Source organism: Corylus avellana, chromosome 5 (genome assembly GCF_965113065.1).
Source record: "Corylus avellana chromosome 5, dhCorAvel1.hap1.2, whole genome shotgun sequence".
Taxonomy (NCBI): domain Eukaryota; kingdom Viridiplantae; phylum Streptophyta; class Magnoliopsida; order Fagales; family Betulaceae; genus Corylus; species Corylus avellana.
This window is the reverse complement of record NC_142494.1, coordinates 15,006,114-15,032,166: the sequence shown is the minus strand read 5'-3', so window position 1 is coordinate 15,032,166 and position 26,053 is coordinate 15,006,114. Positions and strand designations below refer to the sequence as shown.

The following is a 26,053-nucleotide window of genomic DNA, read 5'->3' as shown; positions in this document are numbered from 1 at the left end:
CTCCGAAGGGCGGCATTTGGGGAAACGGCTCCAAAAAATTAAAATAAAAATAAAAAGCGGTGTGAAAATGAACTTGTCTCACTCATGAACAAGTTTGACCTCGGTTCGACTTAATTTGGTCTGATTCATTTAAAAAATGAATTGATTGTAAAAATAAAATTATGCTTGATTATTAAACGAGATATATTTGTATAAATTTGGCTCAATTTGATTAATGATTATAAACATGGATCGTATAAGCTAGCTCAACTCGATAGCTCGTTTGTATATCCTTATATGCATATGTATTTATTCTAATAAAAATAAATTATGTAAATATAAGAATGTATATTAGTTATTAAGTAATAAGTATGTTATATAGGTTACTTGAATATGTGTGGGCAATATAGTTCGAGAGACCATGAGGATTTTGTGCTTGCATCACCAAGTTTTACAAAAGATGTTAGTCTTGATTCTCCGGTAGCGGAGGTAGTGGGAGCTCTTCATGCAACAAAATTTTGTAAGGATTTGGGCCTACGTTGTATAATTTTGGAGGGAGACACCTTACAAATGGTGAATGCGGTAAAAGCCTCAGGGCATAATTGGAGTTGTTATGGTCAACTAGTGGCTAACATTAGGCACGTCCTATCTTCTATGAGTGAGTGGTGAATTGCCCATATTAAGAGAGAAGGGAATGCAGCTACCCACAGCTTGGCCAAGGAAGCTGTTCGCCAGATCACAAATGAGATTTGGATGGAGGACATCCCAAATTGTATCTCTGTTACTGTTTTGTTAGAGCAGAATGCTTTATGTTTTTGATCCATTATCAATATAGTTTGAAGATTTCTCAAAAAAAAAAAAAATATATATATATATACACACTACTAAGTACACATAATTACATATAAAACATGTAACCTAGTTTTGTTGAGTTCACAAAGGTTTTGGCAAGCCGAGTTTGAATAGGGTTTTAAAATTCGGTTTGAGTTTGAGTTGCGTTTGAATATGCAATATTTGGCTTGGCAGCTTGAACATGCAATACTTGATTCAGCTGAGTTCGACTCTAGCCCTAAAGCCAAGCAAGTGAATCTAGGATTTGTATGAAACAAGAATTTGACTTGATTTTTTTGGGTTTACCTCAATTGATTAGTGGGTATGTAATCATGTTTCTTCTATATTGTTGTTGAGATTCAATCTCTTCACTAAACTAATGTTGTTGGATTTATTTAAAATAAATGAATAAAATTATTAATTTTGAATATTTCAAATAATTATGAAATATATTTTATATCTAAAATTTTAATGTGCATTTCATTGAAAGATTTACATCTTTCAAATTCCAAAAGAGATTATTATGATATTTAAGGATTTTGTGGTTACAAAATAGATTAATATGCTATTAAGGTGCCAATTAGGTTAGACTTGGTGGTTTCAGTTTGTGACCATTGGATAAAATGATTTTGGACCATTGAATGTATCCAGAATTGGTGGTTACAATTTGTGACCATTGGATCAAATGATTTTGGACCATTGGATCCGGATCCCCTTGAATTCTAGGAGAATTCAATATTCTGAAATTATGCAATCTTGGCCGTCCAATTTCATCCAAAAGTTTACAAGAAGCTACGTGTCTCACTAATAATAAAATAATAAAATATTATTTACATTTAAAAAAAAATGTAAAATAAAATAATAAAAAAAATATAGGGTGATAGGTGACTGGCCGCCCCATTTTTGCCATAGGGGGTGGCCGGCCACCCCAGCTGAGCCATGAGAGTGGTTTTGGCCACCCCCACCGGTTGGGAGTGGCCAAAGCCATCCCCATAGCTCTTGGGGGGTGGTCGAGCCACCCCCAAGGGCCAAACCCAAAAATAATTTTTTTTTTATTTGGCCTTGGGGGGTGGGGGGTGGCCAAACCACCCCCAAGGGCATGGGCAACCGTCCATTGGGGGTGACCGAAGCCATCCCCATGGCTCAGTTGGGATGGTCGACTACCCCATATAGCAAAAACCCACCCCATTTTTATATTATTTTATTTATTTGTTTATTATTTTATTTTACATTTTCTTTTTTAAAATGTAAATAATATTTTATTATTTATTATTAGGGGGACACGTGGCTTGTTGTAGACTCCTGGATGAAATTGAACGGTCAAAATTGCATAATTTTAAAATCTTGAATTCTCCTATAATTTCAAGAGATCCAGATCCCATTGAATGTGTCCAAAATCACCATAAAATATAACCATTTATTTCCTGTTATTATAGAAAGTATTATTGTAGAGTAACATTCACGCTTCATTGTAATTTGTTTTTTTTAAAAAAAATAATTTATATTATTTATCTCATAAAATTAGAGCAATTCACTCTAAAAAAACAACATCAAAAATATAGGGCGGAATGTATGGCATGTTTGACGGCTGTTTTGGCTAAATCATGAGCAGCAGAATTTAATTTCTTCCGCTTGATTTGACAACATTAACAATTTGGAGCGCATTACCTTCTAGAACAATATGTATAAGACCCAAGTCTCTACAAAACTATTTTGTCAAATCAATTAGCACTTAAAAATGAGACAAAATATGTTTTAAAAATAACGTGGTTGCAATCGAGCCTTTAAGTTAATATTTTTAATGTTATTTTGCCTTCATATTTTACCTATTTATTCCATAATAATTCCAACAAATGCTTGACCAAGGAACACTTAAGTACTCGGAATTTTTTTTTTCTCTGACCGTTCTAATTTACATCCAATTCTTAATTCTTACTGTCATGGTCGTTTAAATTTTTGAACACTCGTCATCAAACTAAGTGAAATATAATGAATTAAAAGAAAATCGTAGAATTTTCTAAAAGTATTAACTAATAAATATTATAAAGTATAAAATATTTATATTTTTAATAATTTTAAAACTTTATTACTTAAAAAAAAAAATGATAGATTCAATTCAATTACAATTAGAAGGCAACGTATAATATTTTTTTCGGAAAAAAAAAAAAAAAAATTTGTATGTACAAGGTACAAACTCCTATACTTGAACTGTCCCTCATCCAAGTACTAAGCCACCTAAGAATTTAAACCTCGACCACCAATGTGAAAAATTATAATATCCATAAGCCTAGAATAGTACAAGTATTGAACACAAGTGGACCAAAAAGCATGTTATGTAAATAAAACTATGTAACGTAAAAATACTTCGATTCGGACAGAAATTCATGCAAACTAATATAATAAGTGACATGTGTCCTTTAATATGTTAAAAACATATGTTTTTAAAGAATTTTTTAAGCCTTTAAGAGTAGGAGATCCTGAACCTTTTCGCCAACCTTTTTAAAGAATTTTAAATTATCTCTCATGCTTTCATTTTCTATTGCATTGCATACAACAATTCTCTCTCTCTCCCAATGCTCGATGGTTCTTAGGCTTATCATCTAGGATAGGAGTTCAATGGTTTCAAAGAAATCTTAAAAGTAGTAAAGTACACACTAAGGCATTAATATGAATCTCGCAATGAGAATCTATATGCTTGATTGGTGTAAACCATTATGGATTTCACTAATATCCTGATGTTGTTGAGTCAGGTTATGATCAATTAGACTTGAAAAAGTGCATGCGGTTCTCATCATCTAGGCCCTTATACTGTTTTCAGCGGGCAAATACTGCTATAGTCATGCCAAAGTAAAGTAGCTACTCTAATAGCCTCATCTCCTTTTTAATTAGAAGAAAAAAGGTCATTAGACATGGAGGACATGCCAAAGAACAGTGACAATGATTTATTTAGCCATTTTTTTTAGGTTTGAATTTAGCCTTAATTGATGCTTTTAAGTAGTTATAAGTATTTGTCCAACATTACTAGAATCAAGTACTAGCAATAGACTACCTGAATCTCATATCCTTCCTTACATATAAGTAAAACTCTTAAAAAACTATGACTAATGAAAACCCAAGTGAACTAAAAGTGTTATCCTGGATTTAGGGTAGCACTTTCAATAATGTTAGAGAATAACAAAATCTTTGTAGAATTTCCATTTTTTTTCCTACGTGGTAGAGTTAATAAACCACATTTAAATTTTTTAAAAAAAAACTAAAAAAAAAATTAAAAAAAAAAGTCATGACCCACGTGTATCCAATCGTCCTTTTCACACTGCTTTCTCCCCAAAACTTATATTTGTTGGCTCTAAGAGAAAAACCCTAAAAAGAAGCTGTTAGTATTTTGTTGGCTTAATTCGGTTCCAAAATGCAGATGCTACTGTCCAAGAGCTCAAACACTGATATAAAATGCTCAAAATCCAATCTTCACCATTCATAATGTGGATTCATGTGTTATGAACGTCCCTGCAAAGTTTCAACTAAATCGGACCACAAACACTCATCGATTGAAGCTGTTAATCAAGGACCGATGGAATGTCCAATTACACTCCTCTGGAATTGTTGTCCGGACACCAATTCCAGCAAGCATGCTTTTTGCTCGCAAGGCCCTGTCTGGACAAGCACTAACCCTGTCCGGACACCCTGTACCTATTATGCCCAACAACGTGTTTTTAGTGGGCCCAGGTCTAGGGTTTGATGTACCGATATATATACATCATTATAGAAGAGAGATGTACGAATTTTCACCCCAGAGAGTTCGTCAGAGGCTATTCTAAGAAAGATCATATGTGGTGAACCTTAAATTGAATCTCTTAGAGTTTGAGTTATTCTTTTGATAAATGTACGATTGAGAAGTCTATCGAAAGGGTCCGGTAAAGGAGAATTATGTTGAAGAAGATTGTGAGAAATGAGACGAGTTGTAGGCTTGTCGATTTTACAGAGCCAAGGTCTTGCAAAGGGTTGTTAGTGTTTCTAGTGTCTGTAATCTTTGGATAATATTTTGATAGTAATTTTCTGGGTTTGGCTGCCTCGGAGAGGTTTTACTTTTATATCGTTTTCTAAAAGGTTTCTTTTTCGTCACCAAAATATCTGTGTCTGATTGCTTTATTGCTTTACATATTTTGGAGCTTGAATTGTTTATTACTTCATATTATTAATTCCGCATAAATTGTGATAAACAAGTTTTTTGGAGTCGTTAAACATTTTTCAATTGGTATCAGAGCGAGTTCACTCTATTTGGATTAAATTCCTGAGTGAGATCTGTTGACTCCTATTTGCTATGAATACTTCTCAAGGGGAATATGATCTTATAAACTCCTTCAACAATTTGTTGGAAAAAATACTCTTTTAAGACATCAATACACAAATTGTTTTGAGGATTTTCAAGATCTTGAACATGTTAAAGAATCTATTGTTACAAAATTGTCTGAATCACATGCTTTAATTGATTCTTTAAAATTTGAAAATCTTGTTTTAGGTTCTAAAGTTGATTTTTTAGAGAATAAATTAAAGGAGTGAGAAACTCAATTGGAAAAATTCTCTACCAATTCCCTTAAGAATATGCTGCATAAATTTGAGTTAAGTTTTGATTATCATGCTGCTTTGTCTTCTAACAATGATTCTACTTCCGAGATAATATTTGTTAAATCAGAAAAAGTAAAAGACTCTTTGATTAAAAGAAAAACAATAGCTGCCCCAACCTCACAAGGTAAGAAAGTTAAGAAAATTTATGTTGAACCTTGTGTATCTTACCCCATGCATAGAGTCGTCCATCCTCCTCAAAGGTTTATCCCTACTTGTCATCATTGTGGAAAAGTTGGTCACATTCGACCCAACTATTTTAAATTGAAACCTCATGTGCATAAAAATAAAAATTATGTTTCTAGGAAAGATTGTGAGGGTTTGGTAATATGGTGATAATGGTCATGGCAACATGAACATGGTCTTCGGGGTGTTGGAATGCCTCCCCACATATGTGAAATTTAAAAATAAAATAACAAAAAATTAAAAAGGTAAATTAAAAACAAAGTTTAAAAAGAAAACTTATTAATATGCAGACTCGAATGACCCCACATGAAACAAAAGAAAAAAAATCTAATCAACAGTTAGTGTAGTAGCTATGCTGCTCTTGGGATGTGCAATCGATCGCACTATGAGGTGCGCTCGATCGCTCTGGTTGGGCGATCGATCGCGCCTCCAGAGGCAGAACAGTAACTACTAAAAATATAAAATTAAAACTAAATTAAAACAAAAATAAACTAAAAGAAAAAATTCCAAACAAAATCAAACAATCCCTGGCAACGGCGCCAAAAACTTGTTGTGCCAAATACTACATAAATTAATAGATAATATTTAGTACGTTTTAACTCGCAAGTGTACAAGATCAAAACAATAGTATAGTGCAGCAAGTACAAGGTCGATCCCACGAGGATTGTGATTTTGTTTTGAATTAATTAAAATACCAAATTGTCACACATTTGATATTAAGAAAAATAAAAAGATATAAAGATAAAGTAAAGGTAAAGGCAGGGCTTTGATATCCACCACTAATCATACTTAGATAATATAACATTATGCCAATGCTTTGATCATGTTATGCATATCTAATGTTTGTCAACCTAAGGGCATAGCGTATACTCCTTAAGCTATAGATTTTTCTAAGCAACGACTTAGGTATGGCGTATAATCTAACTCTTTTTTTTTTCTAAGGGATTTAGCATGGTGTATACTAAGTTGTTCCTTAGGAAATCATATACTCTATGGAAATCGACAAACGCATGAGGCATAGGGCATGGGCGTATACTCCCGGTTCCCCATGTTGATTAACCCAAGAACCGCAGTGTGGATTCTTTTGTTACTTTTATTAAACCTAGGACTCGGCCATCCAAATTGATTTAACTAGCTAGTTCATATCACATGCATATGTTGATCAGGCACACACATATGAGGAATTCATGCAAGCAGATATTAATCAAGTTAAATATCACAACAAGATCATTACAAAGCCGTCAATATTGAAATATTAAATAAGCATAATTAGGGCTTCAATCTAGCCCTCCTTAAGAGTTAGTTACACATAATTAAAATAAAAAGAAAAGAGAAGGGAAATAAAGAACCGAAAACCGCGCCTATAAGTAGCCTCCAAATTCCTCTCCTTAAGTTGTGCCTCTTCCCAGGATGTTTTTAATTGTGAGGCTTAGAGGTCTATTTATAAAGCTTAGGAGAGTTCTAGAAGCCCTAGTAATCCTAGAAATTTCGGAGATTTAAGTCCAAGTCCAATTAGGATAGAGAAAACCCAAGTCCAAATCGGAATAGGATTCGCCCAGAATTGCGGTCTTAACTTGCAGCGTGATTTTGGCCTTGTGGTACTCCGAATTGGGAAAATTATATTTCACAATAATTTGTATTATTTTGAGTTAGCTTTCCAATGCCACTTGAATCACCTCAATCAGATATTTGAGCTGAAAGTTATAGTCAAAATACCGAGAGGTATGCAGAATCCAATTTTGCCTCCAATCCGATTTTGACTATTATTTAAGAAATTCCGATTTACTCCTTTCCTTTATTGGATTAAACTTAACCATGATTGGCTAAGCTTAACCATATCTTCTAGGTCTTTCCAATTTGCCTTTTAAACTTGGAATTTTTCCAGAAACGCTTTCTTTTCTTCCAAAAACCTAAAAAACAAAGAAAATACAAAAAATGAAGTAAAATGACATAAATTAACCAAACTAAAGGATTAAAACATGTAAGTTAAGGGCTAAAAATATGAATATTTTAGCACTTATCCGTTATGATTACTACTTTTATTGTTTTAAAACCTTTTGGTATTATGGCAAGCCTTTGCACCACTTCCTTGTTTAACGAGACTTGCTTCAAAAAGTGTTTTCAAAAGCTTCAAACACCTCTTGACTCCTTGTGTTTACTTGCCTTGTTAAGAACTTAGGAAGAAGGAACCAACCTATAGCTTTAGAAATGAGCATTTCTAAGAATTGTTGACTAAACCATAGCCCCTGGACGAACACTTGTCCTAGGAACGAGCGCTCAACTAGGGGCGAGCACTTGTGCTCCCTAGTCCCTTAAGTGTCTCAAAGTCTTGACATCCTTTCTCGTTAGATGCACCCTCATAGAAATTCTTTAGTATAGCTTCTGACGACAAGTCATGTTTCGTTACAACAGGGATTCGTGATGTCAGAGGACATAAGCAAGCGTACAAGGTAAGTAACCACTTATGAATACTTTTCTTAAAAAATGTGGGATATGTCAGTTGACTGAAAACGCGCATGATATGAGCATGTCTACTTTTTATAATAACATGGTAACTACTTTAATAACTTATTGATAAGATGCATTGTATGACATGATACACAGGTACGTGCAGTATAATGGTTATGGGCTTACTATATAGACTTGATTCTATGGTCAAATGTGTGTGTTGTTATATGTGCCTTTGATCCAAAGGTTGTTTCATGACCGGCGCAGCCTTAACAGACAGTCACTACAGGATGTACATAATTAGTGGTGTGGGCCACCCTAGGTCGGACTCAGTCGTGCCACTAGTGTTATGGATGGTAGCGTACAATATCCGGAGCACCGGTGTTGTATTACAAGTCCCTCGGGACAGCGCCAACCCTTCTGAGAAGGGGTAATATTTCGGGTAGACCATATATGATAGTTATGACCTATAAATCATTAGTTTTATGCATTAAAATACTTAGGCGATTGCCGCTAAGAGTATACCACTCTTTTATTATCCAAACAATATTTTTATGGTGTATTAACGGAGACAGCACTTCTTTTTTAAATGTTTACCAAAATTGCACGTTTACTCTGTTTAATAATTGTGAGCTCATGTAGTACCTAATTGTAAGGTTTACTTACTAAGTCTTAGACTTACGCTGTTATTACTCTTTTAAGGGATATGTTTCCAGAAGCCAGAAGTGGCACGGATGCCACTACGGTCTTTGTTTAAGAATCTTCATGCTATCATTAGGTTTGTTTATCAATCTATTAGTTGCTACATGTCTTGAATTTCGAGGAATATACTTGTTCCATGATATTTAATAGTTTTTCTAAGATTTACCTTTTACCTTCTTATGCATTAACTCTGATAATGCTTAGAGGGGCAGTTCCTCATTTAGCCACTAGTTGGTTAAACTGAGGTAATTGCCAATAACACTACCAGGTTGGCTGAGGTTGGTTTTGGGGGTGTTACACATGATCCATGTCATTTTTAAGGATATGGACCCGGTTTGGCTAAAGTCCATGTGGGTCGATGGAAGAACCCCACGGGTGGAGATGATTGAGATTGTCATCATGTTGGCTTTACTTAAAATTAGGCATTGATTTGTTATCTTATTTTCAGACAATTATTCTATGGTTTGTAACCTATTTTGATGATTAGTCTTTGACTAGTATATTTAGGAGATCTATCTAGCCTAGAAAAGGCGAATTTGTCTATACCCTAGTTTAGTGTAATTTAGGTAGACAATTCCTACTAACTTAAGATAAGTTATGCTTATTCATTGACTGTGTGTAACTTATTAAGATATTTGATAGTCTATACCTAGGGAAGACGAATCGTACCACATCTAAAGATTAGGCAGATGTTCGTGCCAACCGAAGATGGATTATATTTATTTCTTAATTATGTTATTTTCTTAACGACTCGAGTGCGACAAGCCCTATATCATGCATATAATGAAATTTCCTTATTAATTTATTATTGACCATTGTTATGCGGTTAGTAATGAAATCAACCCCCTATTCTCTTTCTCTCTCATCACAACCTACTGTTGCTTTATTTTATGTATTTACTTGATAAATCCAAAAACATACAATCATCTTTTAATTAAGTTATTTTTAATTTTGAAGAACTTGATAACAACATCAATGCAGTTCTTGAGGTCTGACATCCTCAATATAGCCATATCCTACAAGGATTCGTCCTATTGCGAGTGATATTTTATTATTGATATATTTTTGCACACAAAAAGACCACATCAGGCTCTAACATCAATGGGAAAATACAGTCAAACCAACCCACCCAAGTCTTATTGGACCACAATAAGAGAAGGTTGGAGGAGGAGCAAGCAGAAAAGAAAAGGTTGAAGAAGGAGATGACATAAAAGAAAAGGTTGGAGAGAAACCGTCAGAAAAGAATTGGTGGTGGAGGAGCCTGAGAAATTTTTTGTTGATTATGGAGAGAATAGGTTAAGATCCAATGTTTTCATTTTTATACCATTTTGGTGTTCTAAGCTGGTGTGTCTATCTCTAAGTGGAGGGCACAAAGTATATAGTTTGTGCTAGGTCCGTATACAAGTTATTCTCTTTTCACTATATAGCTTGTATAAAAGTTGGGGCATTACAAATCTCCCACCTGCAACCCACTGGGTCGAATCTCCCCCTCGAGTGAATCGTGGAATAGGATACCGGCCTTTTCTAGGGTGGATCTCCGTTGAAGGTGGCCGGGATGAATAGTGTCTATAGAAACCTTGATTGCTTGCATTCAGGCGGTAGACCTTGAGAGAACCGCTTTAAATCTGTGCAATAGTTGTAAATCATGAAATTCTTTTGCACCCATCGAAGTTTGTTCCATGCCTTGGGGTCCAAGGAATAATTGGTGAACTTGTGGTGGCAAACACTAGATGACGCAATACAGGCATCAACATTGAAGTTTCTATAAAATGCTGTGAAAGGAGCTTTTGACCAATCAGTCTTAATAGGCTCTCCTCCTGGTCCTCTTGTAGCCCAATCATCAGCATTCCAAATGGTTGAGTAAATCCTCATGGGTTGGCTTTTGGGAAATGGAACGCCAATGGATTCCAAGTTGTTGAACACTCTAATAGGTATGTTATCCACCATTAATCTGAAAAAGGAAAAGACAATTTATAATGACATGTGGGGAAGTTGTAAAAAAGATTCAAGGTTGAATGACTTTTTACATTATCTTTCGGGGGCTCCATATGATTGAATAGGTGTGGAAGTTCTTCGTGGGATCAAACCATAGATGGAATTGTTGCTCCCTATTCCCTTTTCCTTGAGAATAGACGTTTGTACTGAGTATGTACGGTTTTCCAGCCAAGTTCCCCAAGAACTCGAAGTCAACCTCATCATGGGTTGGTCCTTGAGAAGAAAGCTACATAAATCTTGCTATAAATTAGTTTGCTTAAGAGCCACGCACAAAATATATTGTATATCAACTATATCTTAACCATTAATTTGTACGCAAAACTGTTTTTAGGCATTATTTTCCTCAAGCTTGGATTAGTTATCTTAATTAGTATAATAAAAAAAGGAAAACTTCACTTACACCTTTCGAAGTATAAGCAGTTTTACAATCATAGCATCAAAGTTTAAAAATTTGTAATACTGGTATCATATGTTTCAATCATTTTTAATTTCATCATTTTTTGTTAAAATGTCCAAAATACTAAAAAAAGAATAAAAATTATGGTGACCACAGTAAGTTGTGGGTAAGTCCAAGGTATTTTTGATTTTTTTTTTATTTTTTTGAATTTTTTAAATGAGGACATTTTAAACATTTTAAGAAAAAAAAAAATTGAATTAAAAGGGGTCGAAACATAGAATACAATATTTTAAATTTTATTAAGATTATGATTCTAAACATAGTTATTACTTTTGAGCGCAAAAAAAGGTTTCCCATTAAAAATGACATGCGAAATGGAAAAAGAGTTGCATACTAACATAATATGTTGTGACAGTGCCAGCTGAGTTTCCATTCACAAGCTTGATTTGCATGTCGATTCTTCCAAAAAGGTACTCATTTTTGGAGCGAATACCAGACCCAGAAGCCTTGTCAAGTGAAAGCGTGAGAAATTGGCCACCATTGCGTATCACCGCGCGGTGATCACCAAACAAAATATCAAAGTCACGGTAGAAATTGCCAGCCAAGGCGGAGATCAGAACACTCATAAATACATAAAGAAACAATATCAGGGAGACCTTGGAAGAGGAAGACATTTTCGTTATATTTACATGAATAGATCTCCACAAAAAGAAGAGGTTGAACCCTCTATATATATATAGTAGGAGCAAACATTGATTATAGCTTGCAAAGTGGCCTTTAATAGTTTTGTGCAATTAATATGAGGTTGTGTGATGTATAAAAGTTGTGTTAGAGCTGGCAAGACTATAAATTTATCTCAAAGCTGGAAAGAAGTTAGCCAATTTATAGGAGATAATAAGAAGCACATATCATAAACCGAAAAATGGTAGAGATCGGGTTGTGAAGCAAATTTTCTTGTGTTTGTATGTGAGAGAGAGAGGAAATAAATTTTTTTTTTTAAAAAAAAATCATGTAGAGTTGGAAAATTTGATAAAAAGGATTTTCGTTTGGTGAGTGTATTTTTATTTTTAAAAATAAAATCATGAAATACTCAATTTAAAAAAATAATAATATACATTTATTCAAACCGATTGTGTTCATTCATTTTTCAAAGATTTTTTCATAAACTCATTTCATAAAATTATAATTTTAAAAAATAAAGCCCATATTTTTCATGTACAATCTTCACTACAAGAAATTTGGCCTTTAAGCGACCACAACTTTCGTCACTGAAAACTCAAAACTTGATAGCGTTTGTCGCTAATGTCATCACTATTTTTTCGTTGAAATAACAATATTAGCGACAACAAAAATGGTCGTCACAAATATTAAGCTTTTAGTGACGACGAAGTCATCACTTATATTGCTAAAGCGTCGTCGCTAAGAAACTACAAATGCACCCAAAATCGTGGCTAATACTCTACTATTAGTAACAACTAATGTTGTCGTTAATATCTCCTTAAAGATTTTCAACAACATCTCTGCTGTCACTATATATATATATATATATATATAAAACCCTCTAAACTAACATCCGTTTTTTAAAGAATTTCACGATGTTTAAAATGTGCTAAAGTAGTCCATTAAACTACCAAAGTGTGTCAAAAAGACTACATCTTTTTTTTATATTCCTATAATACTCTTATTCTTTTAAAAACTAAAATAAAAAATTAATAAATTAATTGTTTAAAATACAAAAAAAATTAAAAAAAAAATAAAAATGAAAGGGGTGGGCTGCCAGTTGAGCCAACCACATGCTTTAATTTTGTATTTATCCATATTTGTTATACCGCACAAGTGATTTGTAATTTAAGCCAACTACAATGACTAATTTTTTATTAATTAAAAAAAAAATTGTATTTATTCCCCCCTGTTTTTTTTTTAAAAATAGTTTAGTTTATTTTTTATTTAGTTTTTAAAAGAATGGGAGTATTATTGGAGTATAAAAAAAAAAGGAAAATTACAGTTTACCCCCTCAAAGTTGACAACATTTTTTAATTCGAACATCAAAGTTTCAATTTTTGCAATTCACCCCCCAAAGTTTCAAATTTTTGCAATTTGACCAATTGTATCCAAAACTTCCCATATTGCCCCTAATTTTTATTTATTTTTATTTGTTTATAAAAATTTTTAAAAAAAAATTAGGGGTGGCTCCTTTGGCCATCTAGCCATTTTTGTACCCGCAAATTTATTTATTTTTTCATAAAAAAAAAATTAGGGGCAATATGGGAATATTGGGATAATATTGGTCGAATTGAAATAAATTGGAACTTTGTGGGGATTAATTGCAAAAATTCAAACTTTGATCTTCGAATTGAAAAACGCTGTCAACTTATGGGGGGTAAACTGTAATTTTTCCTAAAACAAATATGTGGCCTTTTTGACATACTTTGGTAGTTTGATGGTCTACTTTAGTATATTTTGAACATTGTTGGGCTCTACCACAAATAGTTGTTAGTTTGGAGGGTTTTTTTTTTTTTTTTTATATATTTCCCAAAAAAAAAAAAAAAAATCATACGTTTTAAAATTTTCAACCTATTAAACATTAACTAAACCAATGAACATGTTTCTTGGCCTAAATAACTGACACAACCCTGATGAATGGGTCATACTTGAGATTCTTTGAAGTCTCAAGACCATAAGATATTATCTCATGATCCTCCTTAGGACCCTCACTTGGAAGTAAAATAGTTAGTTTGAACCTTTTTCCCTTTGTCCATTATGACAAAAAGGGGAAGAAGTTGTGAGAGCTAATTGGAATCTCTAGTAGGGAGTGTGTCCAATTGAGGGGGAGTGATCTATTGTGTTCTTTAATTTTTCTTGGTTTTAAGCTATTAATTAGCTCCATGGACAATTTTTTTTTTTTAATTAACTCTTGATTATTCTATTTATGATAAAATGTGAATTAGTGTAAGTTGGAATGGAAATTTTGATATTTCTTTCTGAATTACAAGTTCGTGAACGAATGATGATATGTGTGTATGAACTCTTAAATGGTGCATGATATCCCTTATCACACACTTTTCATGTTAGTTATATATTTTCGAATCTCAATACTTGTAATGAGTTTATTGTTGTCTCCAGAGAACATGTACATTTCACGTTCTATCATTCTTATTTTAGTAGTGGTTTGTTAGACTGGGGTGAGATTATAATTGTTGGTTTTTCCTCTATTTTTTTTTTTTATTTATCCCTAATGTTGTTTGGTTTTGTAATTGAATGGCCAAATGTGGAGATTGTTAGATTTTAAAAATTGGCCTTATTCGTTATTCAAAACCATACTTGTTGAACCTTAAATGTCCTAAGTGTTTTGGTGTGAAAAATGTGGTTTTTAGAGGGTTTTATGAAATTTCGTCACATGGCCATCTTGATGTTCTCTCATATGAAAGAACAAATGCCCTCGACCTGCTTTCGTCAAATAGCTATAAGAAGCCTGTCATGATGATGTAGCTCAGAAATGTCTCAACATGTCTTCTTCATAAAGACATTAGGAAGCCATCACAACGTCACTTGCCAAACCTATCAAATGTCAGGAAGTTGGTGTGAATTTCGTTATGACGCCGTGGGAAATTTCAGATGTTAAAAATAAATTCTTTTCCTCATTTAATTCACTTCTTTCTCTATCTCTCAAGGGATCCCTTTACCCTCGTGAAAATTTTTTTGCCCTCCATCAACCTAGAATCACTCTAGAAGTTATTATCCCTTCATCATTGTTGACCCTAAGTGATGTCTACTTAAAAAGCTTGAAGATTTCTACCATTTGAGGCTTTGTTTTTGATTTCATTCAAACCAAACCATACACAACATTGGTCCACCAAAAGAGTCTGTCGATGGGTTTGTGAGGAAAGGTCCACCTAGCATTTCCTTTCCTCTATTTTAATAGTTATGGAACCCATGTCACTTTATTAGATGAGCTTCTATGAATTAACAAATTTATGTTGGTTCCAATTTTGGTCATCTAACAACAAAACAGATTTAAATGTTTCATTTTGGAGAACAATAAAAGGGCATTTGTCATCGTCTTCCCCTCTTCATCTAACCTAAAAGCTCGAACTGAAACTATGAAAGAAAAAAAATGTCGAGACGTCATTTTGCGCCGCATGAGTCGTTTGCATTTTGCGTGGGTGGTTGAGGGTAGTGTCAATTGTCCTTGATGAGTAGCTGATGGTGGACAACTAGAACATTTGAGGAATTTTCTATAGGGGGTAAGGAAAACTTTTAGAGTTTGAGGGGGGAGGCACTTGACCACTCTCAAGCTCTGCTTCCGCTGCCTCTGTTTATACGAGTTTGTATCGTTTAATAATCGAGCTTCGTATTCACAAACGGCTTGTTTAATAATCAAATCGGCTCAAGTATGTTCGCGAGTAGCTTTGTTTATTTAATAACCCTAACATGGTGCATAATCAAATTCCATATTTTGCTTGTCACTGGTATAAAAGCCTTGGATTCTTAGGGTCCATTTGAGAGTGTGTTTTTTTAAAAATAATCTGCGTTTTTAAACCAAATCACAATTTTGGAGTGTTTGTGATTGCGATTTTAAAAATGCAAATTTTAAAATCGTGAAAAAATCTGCGATTTCTATAAGCTGACTAAGGGGTGCTTATTTGAAAAAGTGCGAATTTAAACCAAAATCATGATTTTGCTTAAAACAATATTTGGCGCAATATTTACTTATTTGGCCATGAAACCGCAATTATATGATAATATTATCAAAACACATAATTGATAAAAAAAGTACTTCTTAATATATTTTACCAAACGCCTATATGGGTAGCGATTTCAAAAATATAATTTTTAAAATCGCACTCCCAAACGGGCCTTAGTAAAACTTGGAATTCTAAAAAAAAAAATATAGAATCTTGCCCCATGAAATTACCAATAACTTTGTTGTCGTTAGTGGCGAAGAGTTTGAGAGTTTTTTTTTTGTTTTTTTTTTCAGCCAATCTGCCCATTCGGAAAAAATATATATATATATATATATATCCACATAAATGTAAAATCTTGAGAAATTTTTTCTATTAAATATGTAATCTTGTATCTTTATGTCCAAATATTCACCGCCAATTACTTCTTTTATAAAAAGATGCCTTTTCTCTTTCGGGTTTCTGAGGCAACCCAGCCCAGCCCAGCCAGCTCTGTCGGTGGAAGGCTTGACACTCCCGCAAGGCCCGTAGGCAGCTGTATTCCCGTTCTTTTGTTCTGGAAGTTAAAAAAAAAAGCAAAAAATAAAAAATAAAAATAAAAATAGACTATTATTACCAACGAAAAAAGAAATAAAAAAAAGAAAAAAACATAAAAAGAGAAAATGCAGCAAACTTCCTCTGCTCCATTCCCCAACTGCTGTTACCCAATCCCAAACCAGTTTCACTTCCATCATCCCCTCCGTAAGAGACCAAAACCCATCAACCTCTGCCTCTCAAATAACCAAACCCACTTCACAAACATCTGTGCCCTCATCACTCTCACTCCAACTATCAGTGTCACCAAACTACAAGAAAAGAATAACAACGAGGACAGCAATCCCAGCCCAGATCGCGATCCTTCTTTCTTTCTACAATTCTACTCTTCCCTTCACACTAACAACGCTAATAACCAAGACCCAGAAAGCCAAAACCAGGAACAAGAAGAGGAACAAAGAGAGAGCAAAACCAGGAAAGATAAGGGATTTTTCACAAACATGTGGTGGGCACAATTGAAAGCGGCACTGGGCCAGAGATTCAACCCGGAGGGCATTGCTTCTTCAGCTATCGTGGTTGTAAAGGACCGGCAATTGGCGCTTCCGCATGTCTCCGTCCCCGACATAAGGTACATTGATTGGGTTGAGCTGCATAGGAGGGGTTTCAAGGGTGTTGTGTTTGATAAGGATAATACTCTCACTGCACCTTACTCTTTGAAATTGTGGGGGCCACTTGGTTCGTCACTGGAACAGTGCAAGTCGGTTTTTGGTGCCGATATTGCGGCGTTCAGCAACTCTGCTGGTAATTTTGGCACGACCCATTTGCGAATTGTGCTTGATTTGTAGTTTTTTTTTTAAAATTATTTTTTGTTTTATTAATGTGATTGTGCTATGTTGTTGGTGTATTTAGGGTTGTGCGAGTATGACCTTGATGGCTCAAAAGCTAGGGCGCTTGAGGGGGCGATTGGAATTAAAGTATTAAGGCATAGTGAGTGTTGCTTCTAAATGTTAAGCTTATATTCTGCAACAATATATGACATTTTCCATATTCTATAGCTTGGTATATTTCTGGGTTCATTTTGCAAAGAAATAACAGCTCCATGTTAAAAACATTGGTTATTTTAAACTTTTAACTTCAGTTCCCTGATAAGTTTTTGCTGAACTCGCTTAGTTAATATGGCATATTGATGTTAAGCCATTGATAATTTATGCCAAAATTGCCAAGTTTATTGAGCATTGATGTTGGTATCTATATGTTATGCTCTAGGAGTGAAGAAACCTGCTGGAACGGCTGAAGAAATTGAAAAGCACTTTGGCTGTAAATCCTCACAACTTATCATGGTATTCTTAAGAATTTGCTGAACAGCTTGAATATATGGTTTCATTTTTTTTATTTAAAAAATTGTAGCATAATTATATTTATGGCAGGTGGGTGATCGGCCATTTACGGATATTGTTTACGGAAATCGAAATGGTTTTCTGACTATTCTAACTAAACCTTTGAGTCTTGCGGAGGAGCCATTCATTGTTAGGCAGGTTGGTTTTCCTTTTAGTTTCATTACCTCTTTGTTTCCCTACAGGCAATTACTATGACATATTTGGAAGAGAAAAACAGATTAAGCGACCTAAAGTTCGACAATAGTGTCATTCTTGAGCTATGCACAACTTGCATAGATCAATACATTGCCTCACAGATGAGTGCAAGATGGCAATGAGCCTGCTGATGTATTGCAGTCTGCTCAAAAAACCCCTGAATTCTTTCAGTGTCTTTGGTACCAGCATGTCAGTAATTTTCATGCCCAGTTTTTTTTGAATAAGTATGAATCTATTGAAGAAATTCAACAAGAACAAAAAGGATTCATAGGCAACCCCTAGAAAACAAGATGGCCTAAAAGCCAAAAAGGGCCTACACAAACAAGCGCCTACATGGAAACAAAAAAGGGCAAGCAAAGATAAAAGATTACGTCAGAAAAAACTCCAAGCCCCAGCTAGAGAGTGATTACCAGAAGAATCACGGAACCCTTAGAGAAGTTGACTTTGGATGTAACCCAAAAAAAATCTTTGAAAGAATGTATGTGGAATCTGTGTTTCTTCTCTACAAGAATTTAGCATTTCTCTCACCCTAGTAGCTACCATAATTCTAACCCCAATGGAGAGAAAAGATTTGCCTATGAAGTGAGAAGCCATCCACCGAATAAACTCCTCCCAGTTCCTGTGAGCTCAAGGAATATTACCTCTATTCCAATGATTAAACCAAATACATTTTGAGATTGGGCAGCAAACAAAGAGATGGTCAATATTCTCGTCACTCAGCCCACAGAAAACACATTTCATTTCCTGAAATAAGCCAATAACAACCAATTTGTCTTGGGTATACAATCTTGTTCTAATTGCAAGCCAAAAATAAAAGAGCATTGAGGAATAATTTTATCATGCCACACTACCTTGTGCCAGAACACCTCAAGGCCAGGGTCTCGCAAGCTCTCCCAGACCCTCTTAACTGAGAAAACACAGCTATAAACCATCAACCAAGGCACCTTATCCTAAATAATGCCCTAAGGCCTAAAATCTTCCTCCAAGACCAAGCAATCCCTAGAAGTCTTCACATCCCAAAAACACCGATTTCTGAGAAGATTAGAGTTAATCCAACTTGACTAGATGGGTTTGTCATTTTAGGAACATAGCCACACACGTTTCAACATAGCCGCTTTATTCGACATGTCCAAGTTTGTAACACCCAACCTACCTTCTTTCTTGGGAAGACAAACAGAAGTCCAAGTCCTTTTACCCCCTTAACTATTAAGGTCAGCTCCCTTCCATAAGGACTTGAGAATCTATCCCACTTAGATGTTGATGTGGTAAAAAGAGGAGTAATGCTATATCCTATATTTTTATCCCATAAATATCCAACAATGTTGATGTGGCAATCTCAACCAACCTTGGAATTTATTTTATTTTATTTTATTTTTATATAACAAAGACTGATCTAAAAGTTGATTGGAACTGCTATGTTAGCATTGTCGGATAATTTTGGAATAAAAATATAGTTTCTATCATTATTCTAAAAAGAGAAGACCATTACACTTACATGGCAAAGAGAATTGAATTAATCAACTGAAGCCTTCCTTCCTGCATCAGAGAGGGTTCTACTTGCTCAGCTCTTTGGAAGCAATCTTCTTAGCCAACACCACACAATCATACTTCTTCAATTTACAAGAAATAAAGGCAACCCCTATATAACTCACTGGGAGTTACCTTCTTGATACCCCCAAAATACCCAACAACTGATTCTTAACATGCCTTGCAACTCTACAACTAAACAAACAGCTCTTGTCAAGGTTAGCAGACAACCCTAACATATCCCTAAATTGAATCAAACACTCCTTGACCATAGCAACAGAGTTTAACTCACTCCTCCATAAGAGCATTCCCAGCAGACTCCCTATAAGGGAGTCTGTTCCCTAAATTTAGGGAATATGTCTAAAAAATCGCAAAAAACGTCCCACAGCAGATTCCTTATATGGTTCCTTAAACCATCAGTTGCTACAGTTGAACCCAATGTTTTGGGTTCAACTGTAGCGATCCACATGCTTATTAAATTAGAAAAAAAATATTATCTCTCCTCTCTCCTCCCATCTCATGTCTCTCTCACCTCTTTCTCTCTCTCGCACCACCAAACCAGAGATCAAACCAGACGTCTCTCTCTCACCTCTCTTTCTCTCTCTCTCGCACCACCAAACGATCAAACCAGAAACCCAGATCGATCAAACGAGATATTTCAGACCAAATCAGAGATTTCAGACCAGAGATTTCAAACCAGAGATTTCAGACCCATAAATCAAATCAAACCAAAGAAACCTAGAAATCAAATCAAAGGCACAAGGCGTCAAGGCGTGTGAGCGCCGATTGGGTCGCAGTTGGATGGGGTCGCGTTGTGCGAGGGGCTAGAGTCGCTGTCGATAAAGAACTCGGCGGACTTGGACGACATGGGGTTGATAGCGATCGCGAGGGGGTGTTGGAAATTGAAGAAATTTGAGGTGGTTGGGTGCAAGAGGATCACAGGGACAGGAGTGAGGACATTAGCTTCCTTGTTGGGAGGAGAAGAAAAGGAAGAAATCACAGGAAGAAGAAATGGGTTGCTGCTGTGCTGCGCTTGCGCTGCATCGGAAAGAAAGAAGAAGAAAATATGAAGGAGAGAGAAAGTGTAAATTAAAGGAATAAAATATAAAAAAAGTAAAATAAAAATATAATATTTTAATGATATAGGGAAGTATTTAGGGAAGCTATTGGGGAGTAAATTGATATAGGGAAGTAAAAAGTAGTTTGGATCCTTAAATTTAGGGAAAATGATCGGGTAGCTGCTGAGAATGCTCTAAGATAAGAAGGTCAAACAAAGATGCCTCTACGGTGTTCTTGGTCACTCTTTTACGACTCTCATATCTTTGGTAATTAATATCCATTTGATAGACTTATTTGAGTGTCCCATCTACAACTATTGCTAACAATAATACCACAATCAGGAAACAAAGGGAAGTGATCCAATAAGATCCTAGGGAGCCTCCGTTGAGAGACATTCGGAAACTGGGCTTCACAATCAGGAGAGAGAAGAAATCTAATAATTTTGGACCACGATAGAGGATCATGATTATTGGACCATGTGAAGTTCCTGCCTACAAGAGGGATATCCATGAGACCCAGTTCAAAGATGAATTTGGAAAACTCCAACATAGTTGGAATGATGGGTGTTGCTAGATCTCTCAATCTGGTAACATATATTAAAATCTATCCCAATACACTAGGACAACTCCCACCATCTAGTCAACCCACCCAATTCATCCTAAAGCATTTTCTTGTCTTTGTCGTCATTTGGACCATAAACACATGCAAAAGGCCACTCAAAATTATCGTCGACACTTCTAAAGGAGCAAGCAAATGAAGCAAATGAAAATATACCCACATTCCTCGATTTTTACCACAACCATCTTATTCCATATGAACAAAATCCCTCTGGAAGCTCCTCGACCCCAAATAACACCAAACACCAATCCCCATACGGAAAACCCCATAAACTGCCCACAATGGCCCTAGAAACAAACAGTTTAGTTTCTTGTGAACAAACAATGTCAGCCTTCCAATCCCTAAAAAGACTCTTAAACCTCAACTTTTTATCGTTCTCATTCAGCCCTCTCACATTCTAGGATAAAATCTTAGGCTTCATTAAGAACAAGTTGGAGACCTCTCTTTACCTTTACCTCTGCTAGAATGACCTCCCTAAAAGTCATAATTGATTGAACAAACTAATCTCTTTAGTTCACATTGCCCTCTGTTCATTGACTTAGAAAGGGAGCTAGGAGAACTAGCTGGACCATTTTGGTGTCGACTTGCTTTAATGGCTGTGAATAGAACCATCAACTCATCCTCGAACCTCTCACAAGACAACCCCACATTGTAGGAGCTCGTCATGTTTTGAACCACCCAATCTGAAGAAACTGATTCTGTCGAAGGTTGTTCTTCAACTACAACAAGGGGTGTACTAACAGGTTCACTTTCCTTTGATCCCTTCCTCATGGTAAAGCACCATTTTTGAAGAAGAAGGCTCCTTTTCTTTGTAGCAACCAACCAGACTTGTACCAGCATCAAATTCTTCCGATAGGGTTACCCGCACTATTTGGAGCTCTTGTCCCATTCTACTACCTTCCCCCAAACTGTTGTAAGGAAACAGGAGGATCCCATGGTTTAAACCAGGGAAAGGCAACCTCTCCACATCTTTGTTGTCACGAGCCCACCCCAAAGCCTTAAGAACACCCACACCATCTGTCCTGCCGGAGCAAAGATCGACCTTCTCGACAATGGAATTAATTGAAGGTACACCCACTTCCATAGGCCCATCCCACCCACAACCTAAATGGGGCCGCCTGCAAAGCTCCCAAAATCTACAACCCTCTAAAAGCTCCCGATCTCCTCCATTCCTGGCGGCGTCGATTGCAGGAGGTAACAATGTGCTGGAAGACCTCCTTGCTGTTCAACAGGGGGACTTGAACCCACTCCCAAACCCTCGCCCAAAACAACAGCCCCCACACCCGATTTAATTCTCCACGTAGAAATGGTTTTGGGCCTGGGCTGAGGCTTACTTAAAGCATGGGCTGAAACATGCTCCCTAAAAGAGTGGGCCAACAAAGAAGGATGGCTTGGACTATGATTGCCTGAGCCCACTGATAAAGATGACTGGGTCCTCCCATTTTGTGCAGCCTTTAATTCCAAAAAAGTTGTGGGCTGATGAGAAAGGGGTCTTGGGTTTGCTTCGGCACTTGAGCCCAAAGATGGGATTCCTCACCCTAACTTTTAGGTCCGACCTTACTTAAGACTTTGGGCTCAAATGCATGGCTCGAGCCAAAGTCTTTGGTTCTCGCCTCGATGGGTCCATGCACTTTGGATTGGCTTAGATGTTGCGAACCCAAGGCAGTGGATGCCCACCCCCCCGTTGGGTTTGGGCTTTGACTTCTCCACTCTTTGCAAAGCCTGCACTACTCCCTAGCCCTTGAGAACCCTGACCCACCCTCAGCCTGTCTAAACAATGTTCAATTTCTTCTTTTTGACTAAAAGCATTCCCAGCAGCTTCCTCGTCATTTTTCCTAAGTTTAGGAAACCAAACTACTTTTTACCTCCCTATTAAAATACACTCCACAATAGCTTCTCTTTATGGTTCCATATAACATTAAAATATTATTTGTTTTACTTTTGTTTTGTTTTTATATTCCTTTATTTTGCATAGGAAAGGAAAGTATGAGAGGAGAGAGAATGTCATTCTATTATTATAATAAATCATGTGGATTGCTACATTTCAATCCTAATGTATAGGGAAGATATAGGGAAGCTGCTGTAGGTGAGTTTTTATGATTTTTTTGAGATTTTTCATATGTGTAGGGAAGGGAAGCAGCTTTAGGGTAGCTGCTGGGAATGCTCTAAATAATAGATCTTTGAGTATGCATATGTCCAAAGAATTACCCAAATCGACTCTGGGATCAACAATTTCTAACAATGCCATTGCAAAAGCTGGGATCTCCAAACGCTACCCCTGAAGTTCCTCCCCCACTAACACCCTACCCTTATGTTCCCTAAATTTTTAAAAAAGCACCACTTACCTTCTGCACTATGGCAGATGCCGGAGATTGCCCCAACCCTACTAGAGCCTCTGCATACGTCCTCATTCCGACAACTTCAGCCAGCACCTTATCCTCTACTGCCGAAGAGCTGCCATCCACTCTCGTGCTAAACCCTCTGAGAGATTTACGGGATGGCAGAACCTTATACCCATTGCTGAAAGTCAACTGGAGGAAGGTCAAAGCCTTATGCGTCTCAAGTTTGCAACTCCTCCAGCCCTTCTTCTCTCGTCCTTCTAGTAAGATGATGAAGGCTCTTTGCCTGCCACTACCGCTTTTCACAAGAGCCGGATACTGGTTATGGCTAAGATATTGGAGCTCCTTTTTGCGATAAAGGCTTTGTTCCCAACTTTAGAGGATTTCATGAAATCCTTTGGTGTGTCTCCTTGCAATAGAGACTCAATAGTACCCAACAACCAAGCGACATTAACCTTCACCAGAAGAATTGCTTGAGAAACACCCCTACTCCTCTCAACTATGTGTAAAACCAAATCTCCGTTCACTACCAAAAGCTCAAACACCTTAGATTCCCCCTACTCCTCTCAACTATGTGTAAAACCGAATCTCCCTTCACTACCAAAAGCTCAAAGACCTTAGATTCGATGAAAACCCCATAATGAAAGCCCACACCAAAACCAAGCTAACGCCTTTACTGGAGTTTGAAAAAACCAACTCTACCCATCACACCACCCAGCCCAGAGAGAGGTTGAAAAAAAAGAAAAATTTGTAGGCACATTTGATCATTAAGAAGAAGAAATGCTTGCCTAAGCTTCAGAGCGTGCCAACACCACCTCCTTCACGTCCAATAACAACACTAAAAGGAATTCTGGACTATTCTTCATACAAGAGTACCAAAATACGACCAGACTAACGATACATCATTGGTGAGAATCCCATAGTAGTCTTTCGTGGTTTCTCTCTTGAATATAAAATTTTCCAAACATTATGATTACTTATCAGAAAAACGGAACATTATGGCCAGCTTTGTTCTTCATTTCCTTTGCAAATCTGTTAGAAAATAAGGTTTAAAATAGCATTAGTCATTCAAAGTAATATCTTAATTTGGTCGTTCATTAAAAGGATACCTATAGAAATTCACCTTGAAGGAGAAAGACCAGAACAGAATACTGCTTTATAAAATCCTTTTGGAGTGAGGAATATTACTCTTAGCCAGAAATTCTTCTTCGAAACTCTAGGACTTTTCAACCTCATGAAAATTGAGCAAATATGCATTTGGGAAATGCCATTGGCTCGGACGACTATCGGCAAAAAACAGGAGAAGTTATAGGAGCATAAGAAACTGATATAATGTGTTAAACAAATTGGCCCGTGCACATTTAATGTATGGGCATGTTTCTATCATAAATTACATGAATTAAGAACACATGAAATAAGAAACCTATAGCTATCTCCCATTCAATGTAGATGTGAAATTATTCGATTTTCTTCTGTTTAAAATTTGGATGAGGGACTTTAATTTTGGTTTTGGTTAATATCATTTTACCACTTTATGATACGACTTGGAAAGATAAGAGTTAAGCCCCAGGTTCTATTTTAACTGACATCTTTAGAATTTCATTAACTGGCATAAGCTCCTTTTTTTTTTTTTTTTTTTTTTTTTTTTTTTTTTTTTTCCTAAAAAAAAAAGAAATAAGGTTAGTGGTGAAGCATGCAGTTTGTCTCCATGAATTCCTTATCATTGTTAAAAGTATTTCTTAATATGCCTTCAGTCGCCATTGAGACCAAAGGAGTTTGTTCATGATGTTACATTGACTCTGTCAATTCATATGGAGGAGAGGGAAAGAAAAAGAGAACTTTATACCAACATGTAGATATTCATGGAATTACGGTGTGTATGAAGTCCTTGATGGAAGGGTGTGCATTCACCATATCAAATTAAACTGTTGCTCTTTGCTGTTGCTACTAAAGGAGTTGGTTTCTGTTTCTTCATTCTAATACATTTCGATTGCAATTACAGGTGAGGAAACTTGAAACATCCCTTGTCAGCCGCTGGTTTAGGAGAGGGTTGAAGCCACCCAGTCACAGCCTGTTGTCAGATGACATGCTTTGTATCAAAGATCCCCCACCTTTGTAAGAACATTATTGGATATATGCAAGAGCATAGGTTGGAACGGCATGAAAAGTTAACACTTTTGTGCATCAATTTTTTTTATTATTTGACCACAATCTCTCTTGAAAATTTCAAAAAGTACAGGATATAAACGTGGTAACTAGTTTTTTAAAAAAAAAGAAAAAAAAGATAGTTAATTGAAGAGAGGACAAAGGAATAGATGGGGGATATAACCATAAATAGAATTGAACATAAGAATTTTGAAGATTGATAAATGCTAAAGAAACTAAATAAGAAAAATGCTGAAGTAGATAAGCAAACTATTTTCCTTGCCTGTAGGTTTGTTTGTCCCTTCAAAATTTCTTAGACTTGCTTTTCTGAAAATTAGATGAAATCCGTTTCTACACTGCATACTTCTGGCCCTCACTAACTTTTCACTTGGTTGTAGA

At 35.9% G+C, this 26,053-nt stretch overlaps 2 protein-coding genes across 5 annotated transcripts; one reads left to right on the top strand and one right to left on the bottom strand.

The window, feature by feature from the left end:
- Positions 1-10,332: 10,332 nt before the first annotated feature.
- Positions 10,333-17,127, bottom strand: LOC132182268 (xyloglucan endotransglucosylase protein 1-like). 3 transcript variants are annotated; one of them, XM_088516215.1, is made up of 4 exons: positions 17,119-17,127; positions 11,557-11,814; positions 10,794-10,987; positions 10,333-10,717 (listed from the first exon to the last, which is right to left on the bottom strand). In XM_088516215.1, the coding sequence occupies exons 2-4, from the start codon at positions 11,782-11,784 to the stop codon at positions 10,333-10,335; spliced, it is 807 nt and encodes a 268-aa protein (XP_088372341.1). In that variant the 5' UTR covers positions 11,785-11,814; positions 17,119-17,127. The 3 variants fall into 3 exon arrangements, with proteins under 3 accessions (XP_088372341.1, XP_088372340.1, XP_059451436.2); XM_088516214.1 differs by lacking the exon at positions 17,119-17,127 and adding an exon at positions 14,149-14,169; XM_059595453.2 differs by lacking the exon at positions 17,119-17,127 and having other exon boundaries at positions 11,557-11,835.
- On the top strand, positions 16,489-25,730 carry LOC132182421 (haloacid dehalogenase (HAD) superfamily protein). 2 transcript variants are annotated; one of them, XM_059595660.2, is made up of 5 exons: positions 16,489-17,175; positions 17,284-17,361; positions 17,641-17,714; positions 17,802-17,909; positions 25,512-25,730. In XM_059595660.2, the coding sequence occupies exons 1-5, from the start codon at positions 16,503-16,505 to the stop codon at positions 25,626-25,628; spliced, it is 1,050 nt and encodes a 349-aa protein (XP_059451643.1). In that variant the 5' UTR covers positions 16,489-16,502; the 3' UTR covers positions 25,629-25,730. The 2 variants fall into 2 exon arrangements, with proteins under 2 accessions (XP_059451643.1, XP_088372339.1); XM_088516213.1 differs by having other exon boundaries at positions 17,802-17,905; positions 25,512-25,599.
- The last annotated feature ends 323 nt before the right edge of the window (positions 25,731-26,053 follow it).

Bases quoted from the DNA above. Each gene is read 5' to 3' on its own strand.
- LOC132182268 (XM_059595453.2), bottom strand. From the start codon at position 11,832: ATGTCTTCCTCTTCCAAGGTCTCCCTGATATTGTTTCTTTATGTATTT. The intron at 10,988-11,556 runs GTTAGTATGCAA...AGATTTATGTAG, and splicing joins GCACTGTCACAACATATTAT to CTTTCTTCTCAAGGACCAAC. The intron at 10,718-10,793 runs GTAAAAAGTCAT...TTCCTTTTTCAG, and splicing joins TGGAGCCCCCGAAAGATAAT to ATTAATGGTGGATAACATAC.
- LOC132182421 (XM_059595660.2), top strand. From the start codon at position 16,503: ATGCAGCAAACTTCCTCTGCTCCATTCCCCAACTGCTGTTACCCAATC. The intron at 17,176-17,283 runs GTAATTTTGGCA...TGGTGTATTTAG, and splicing joins GGCGTTCAGCAACTCTGCTG to GGTTGTGCGAGTATGACCTT. The intron at 17,910-25,511 runs GTTGGTTTTCCT...TTGCAATTACAG, and splicing joins AGCCATTCATTGTTAGGCAG to GTGAGGAAACTTGAAACATC.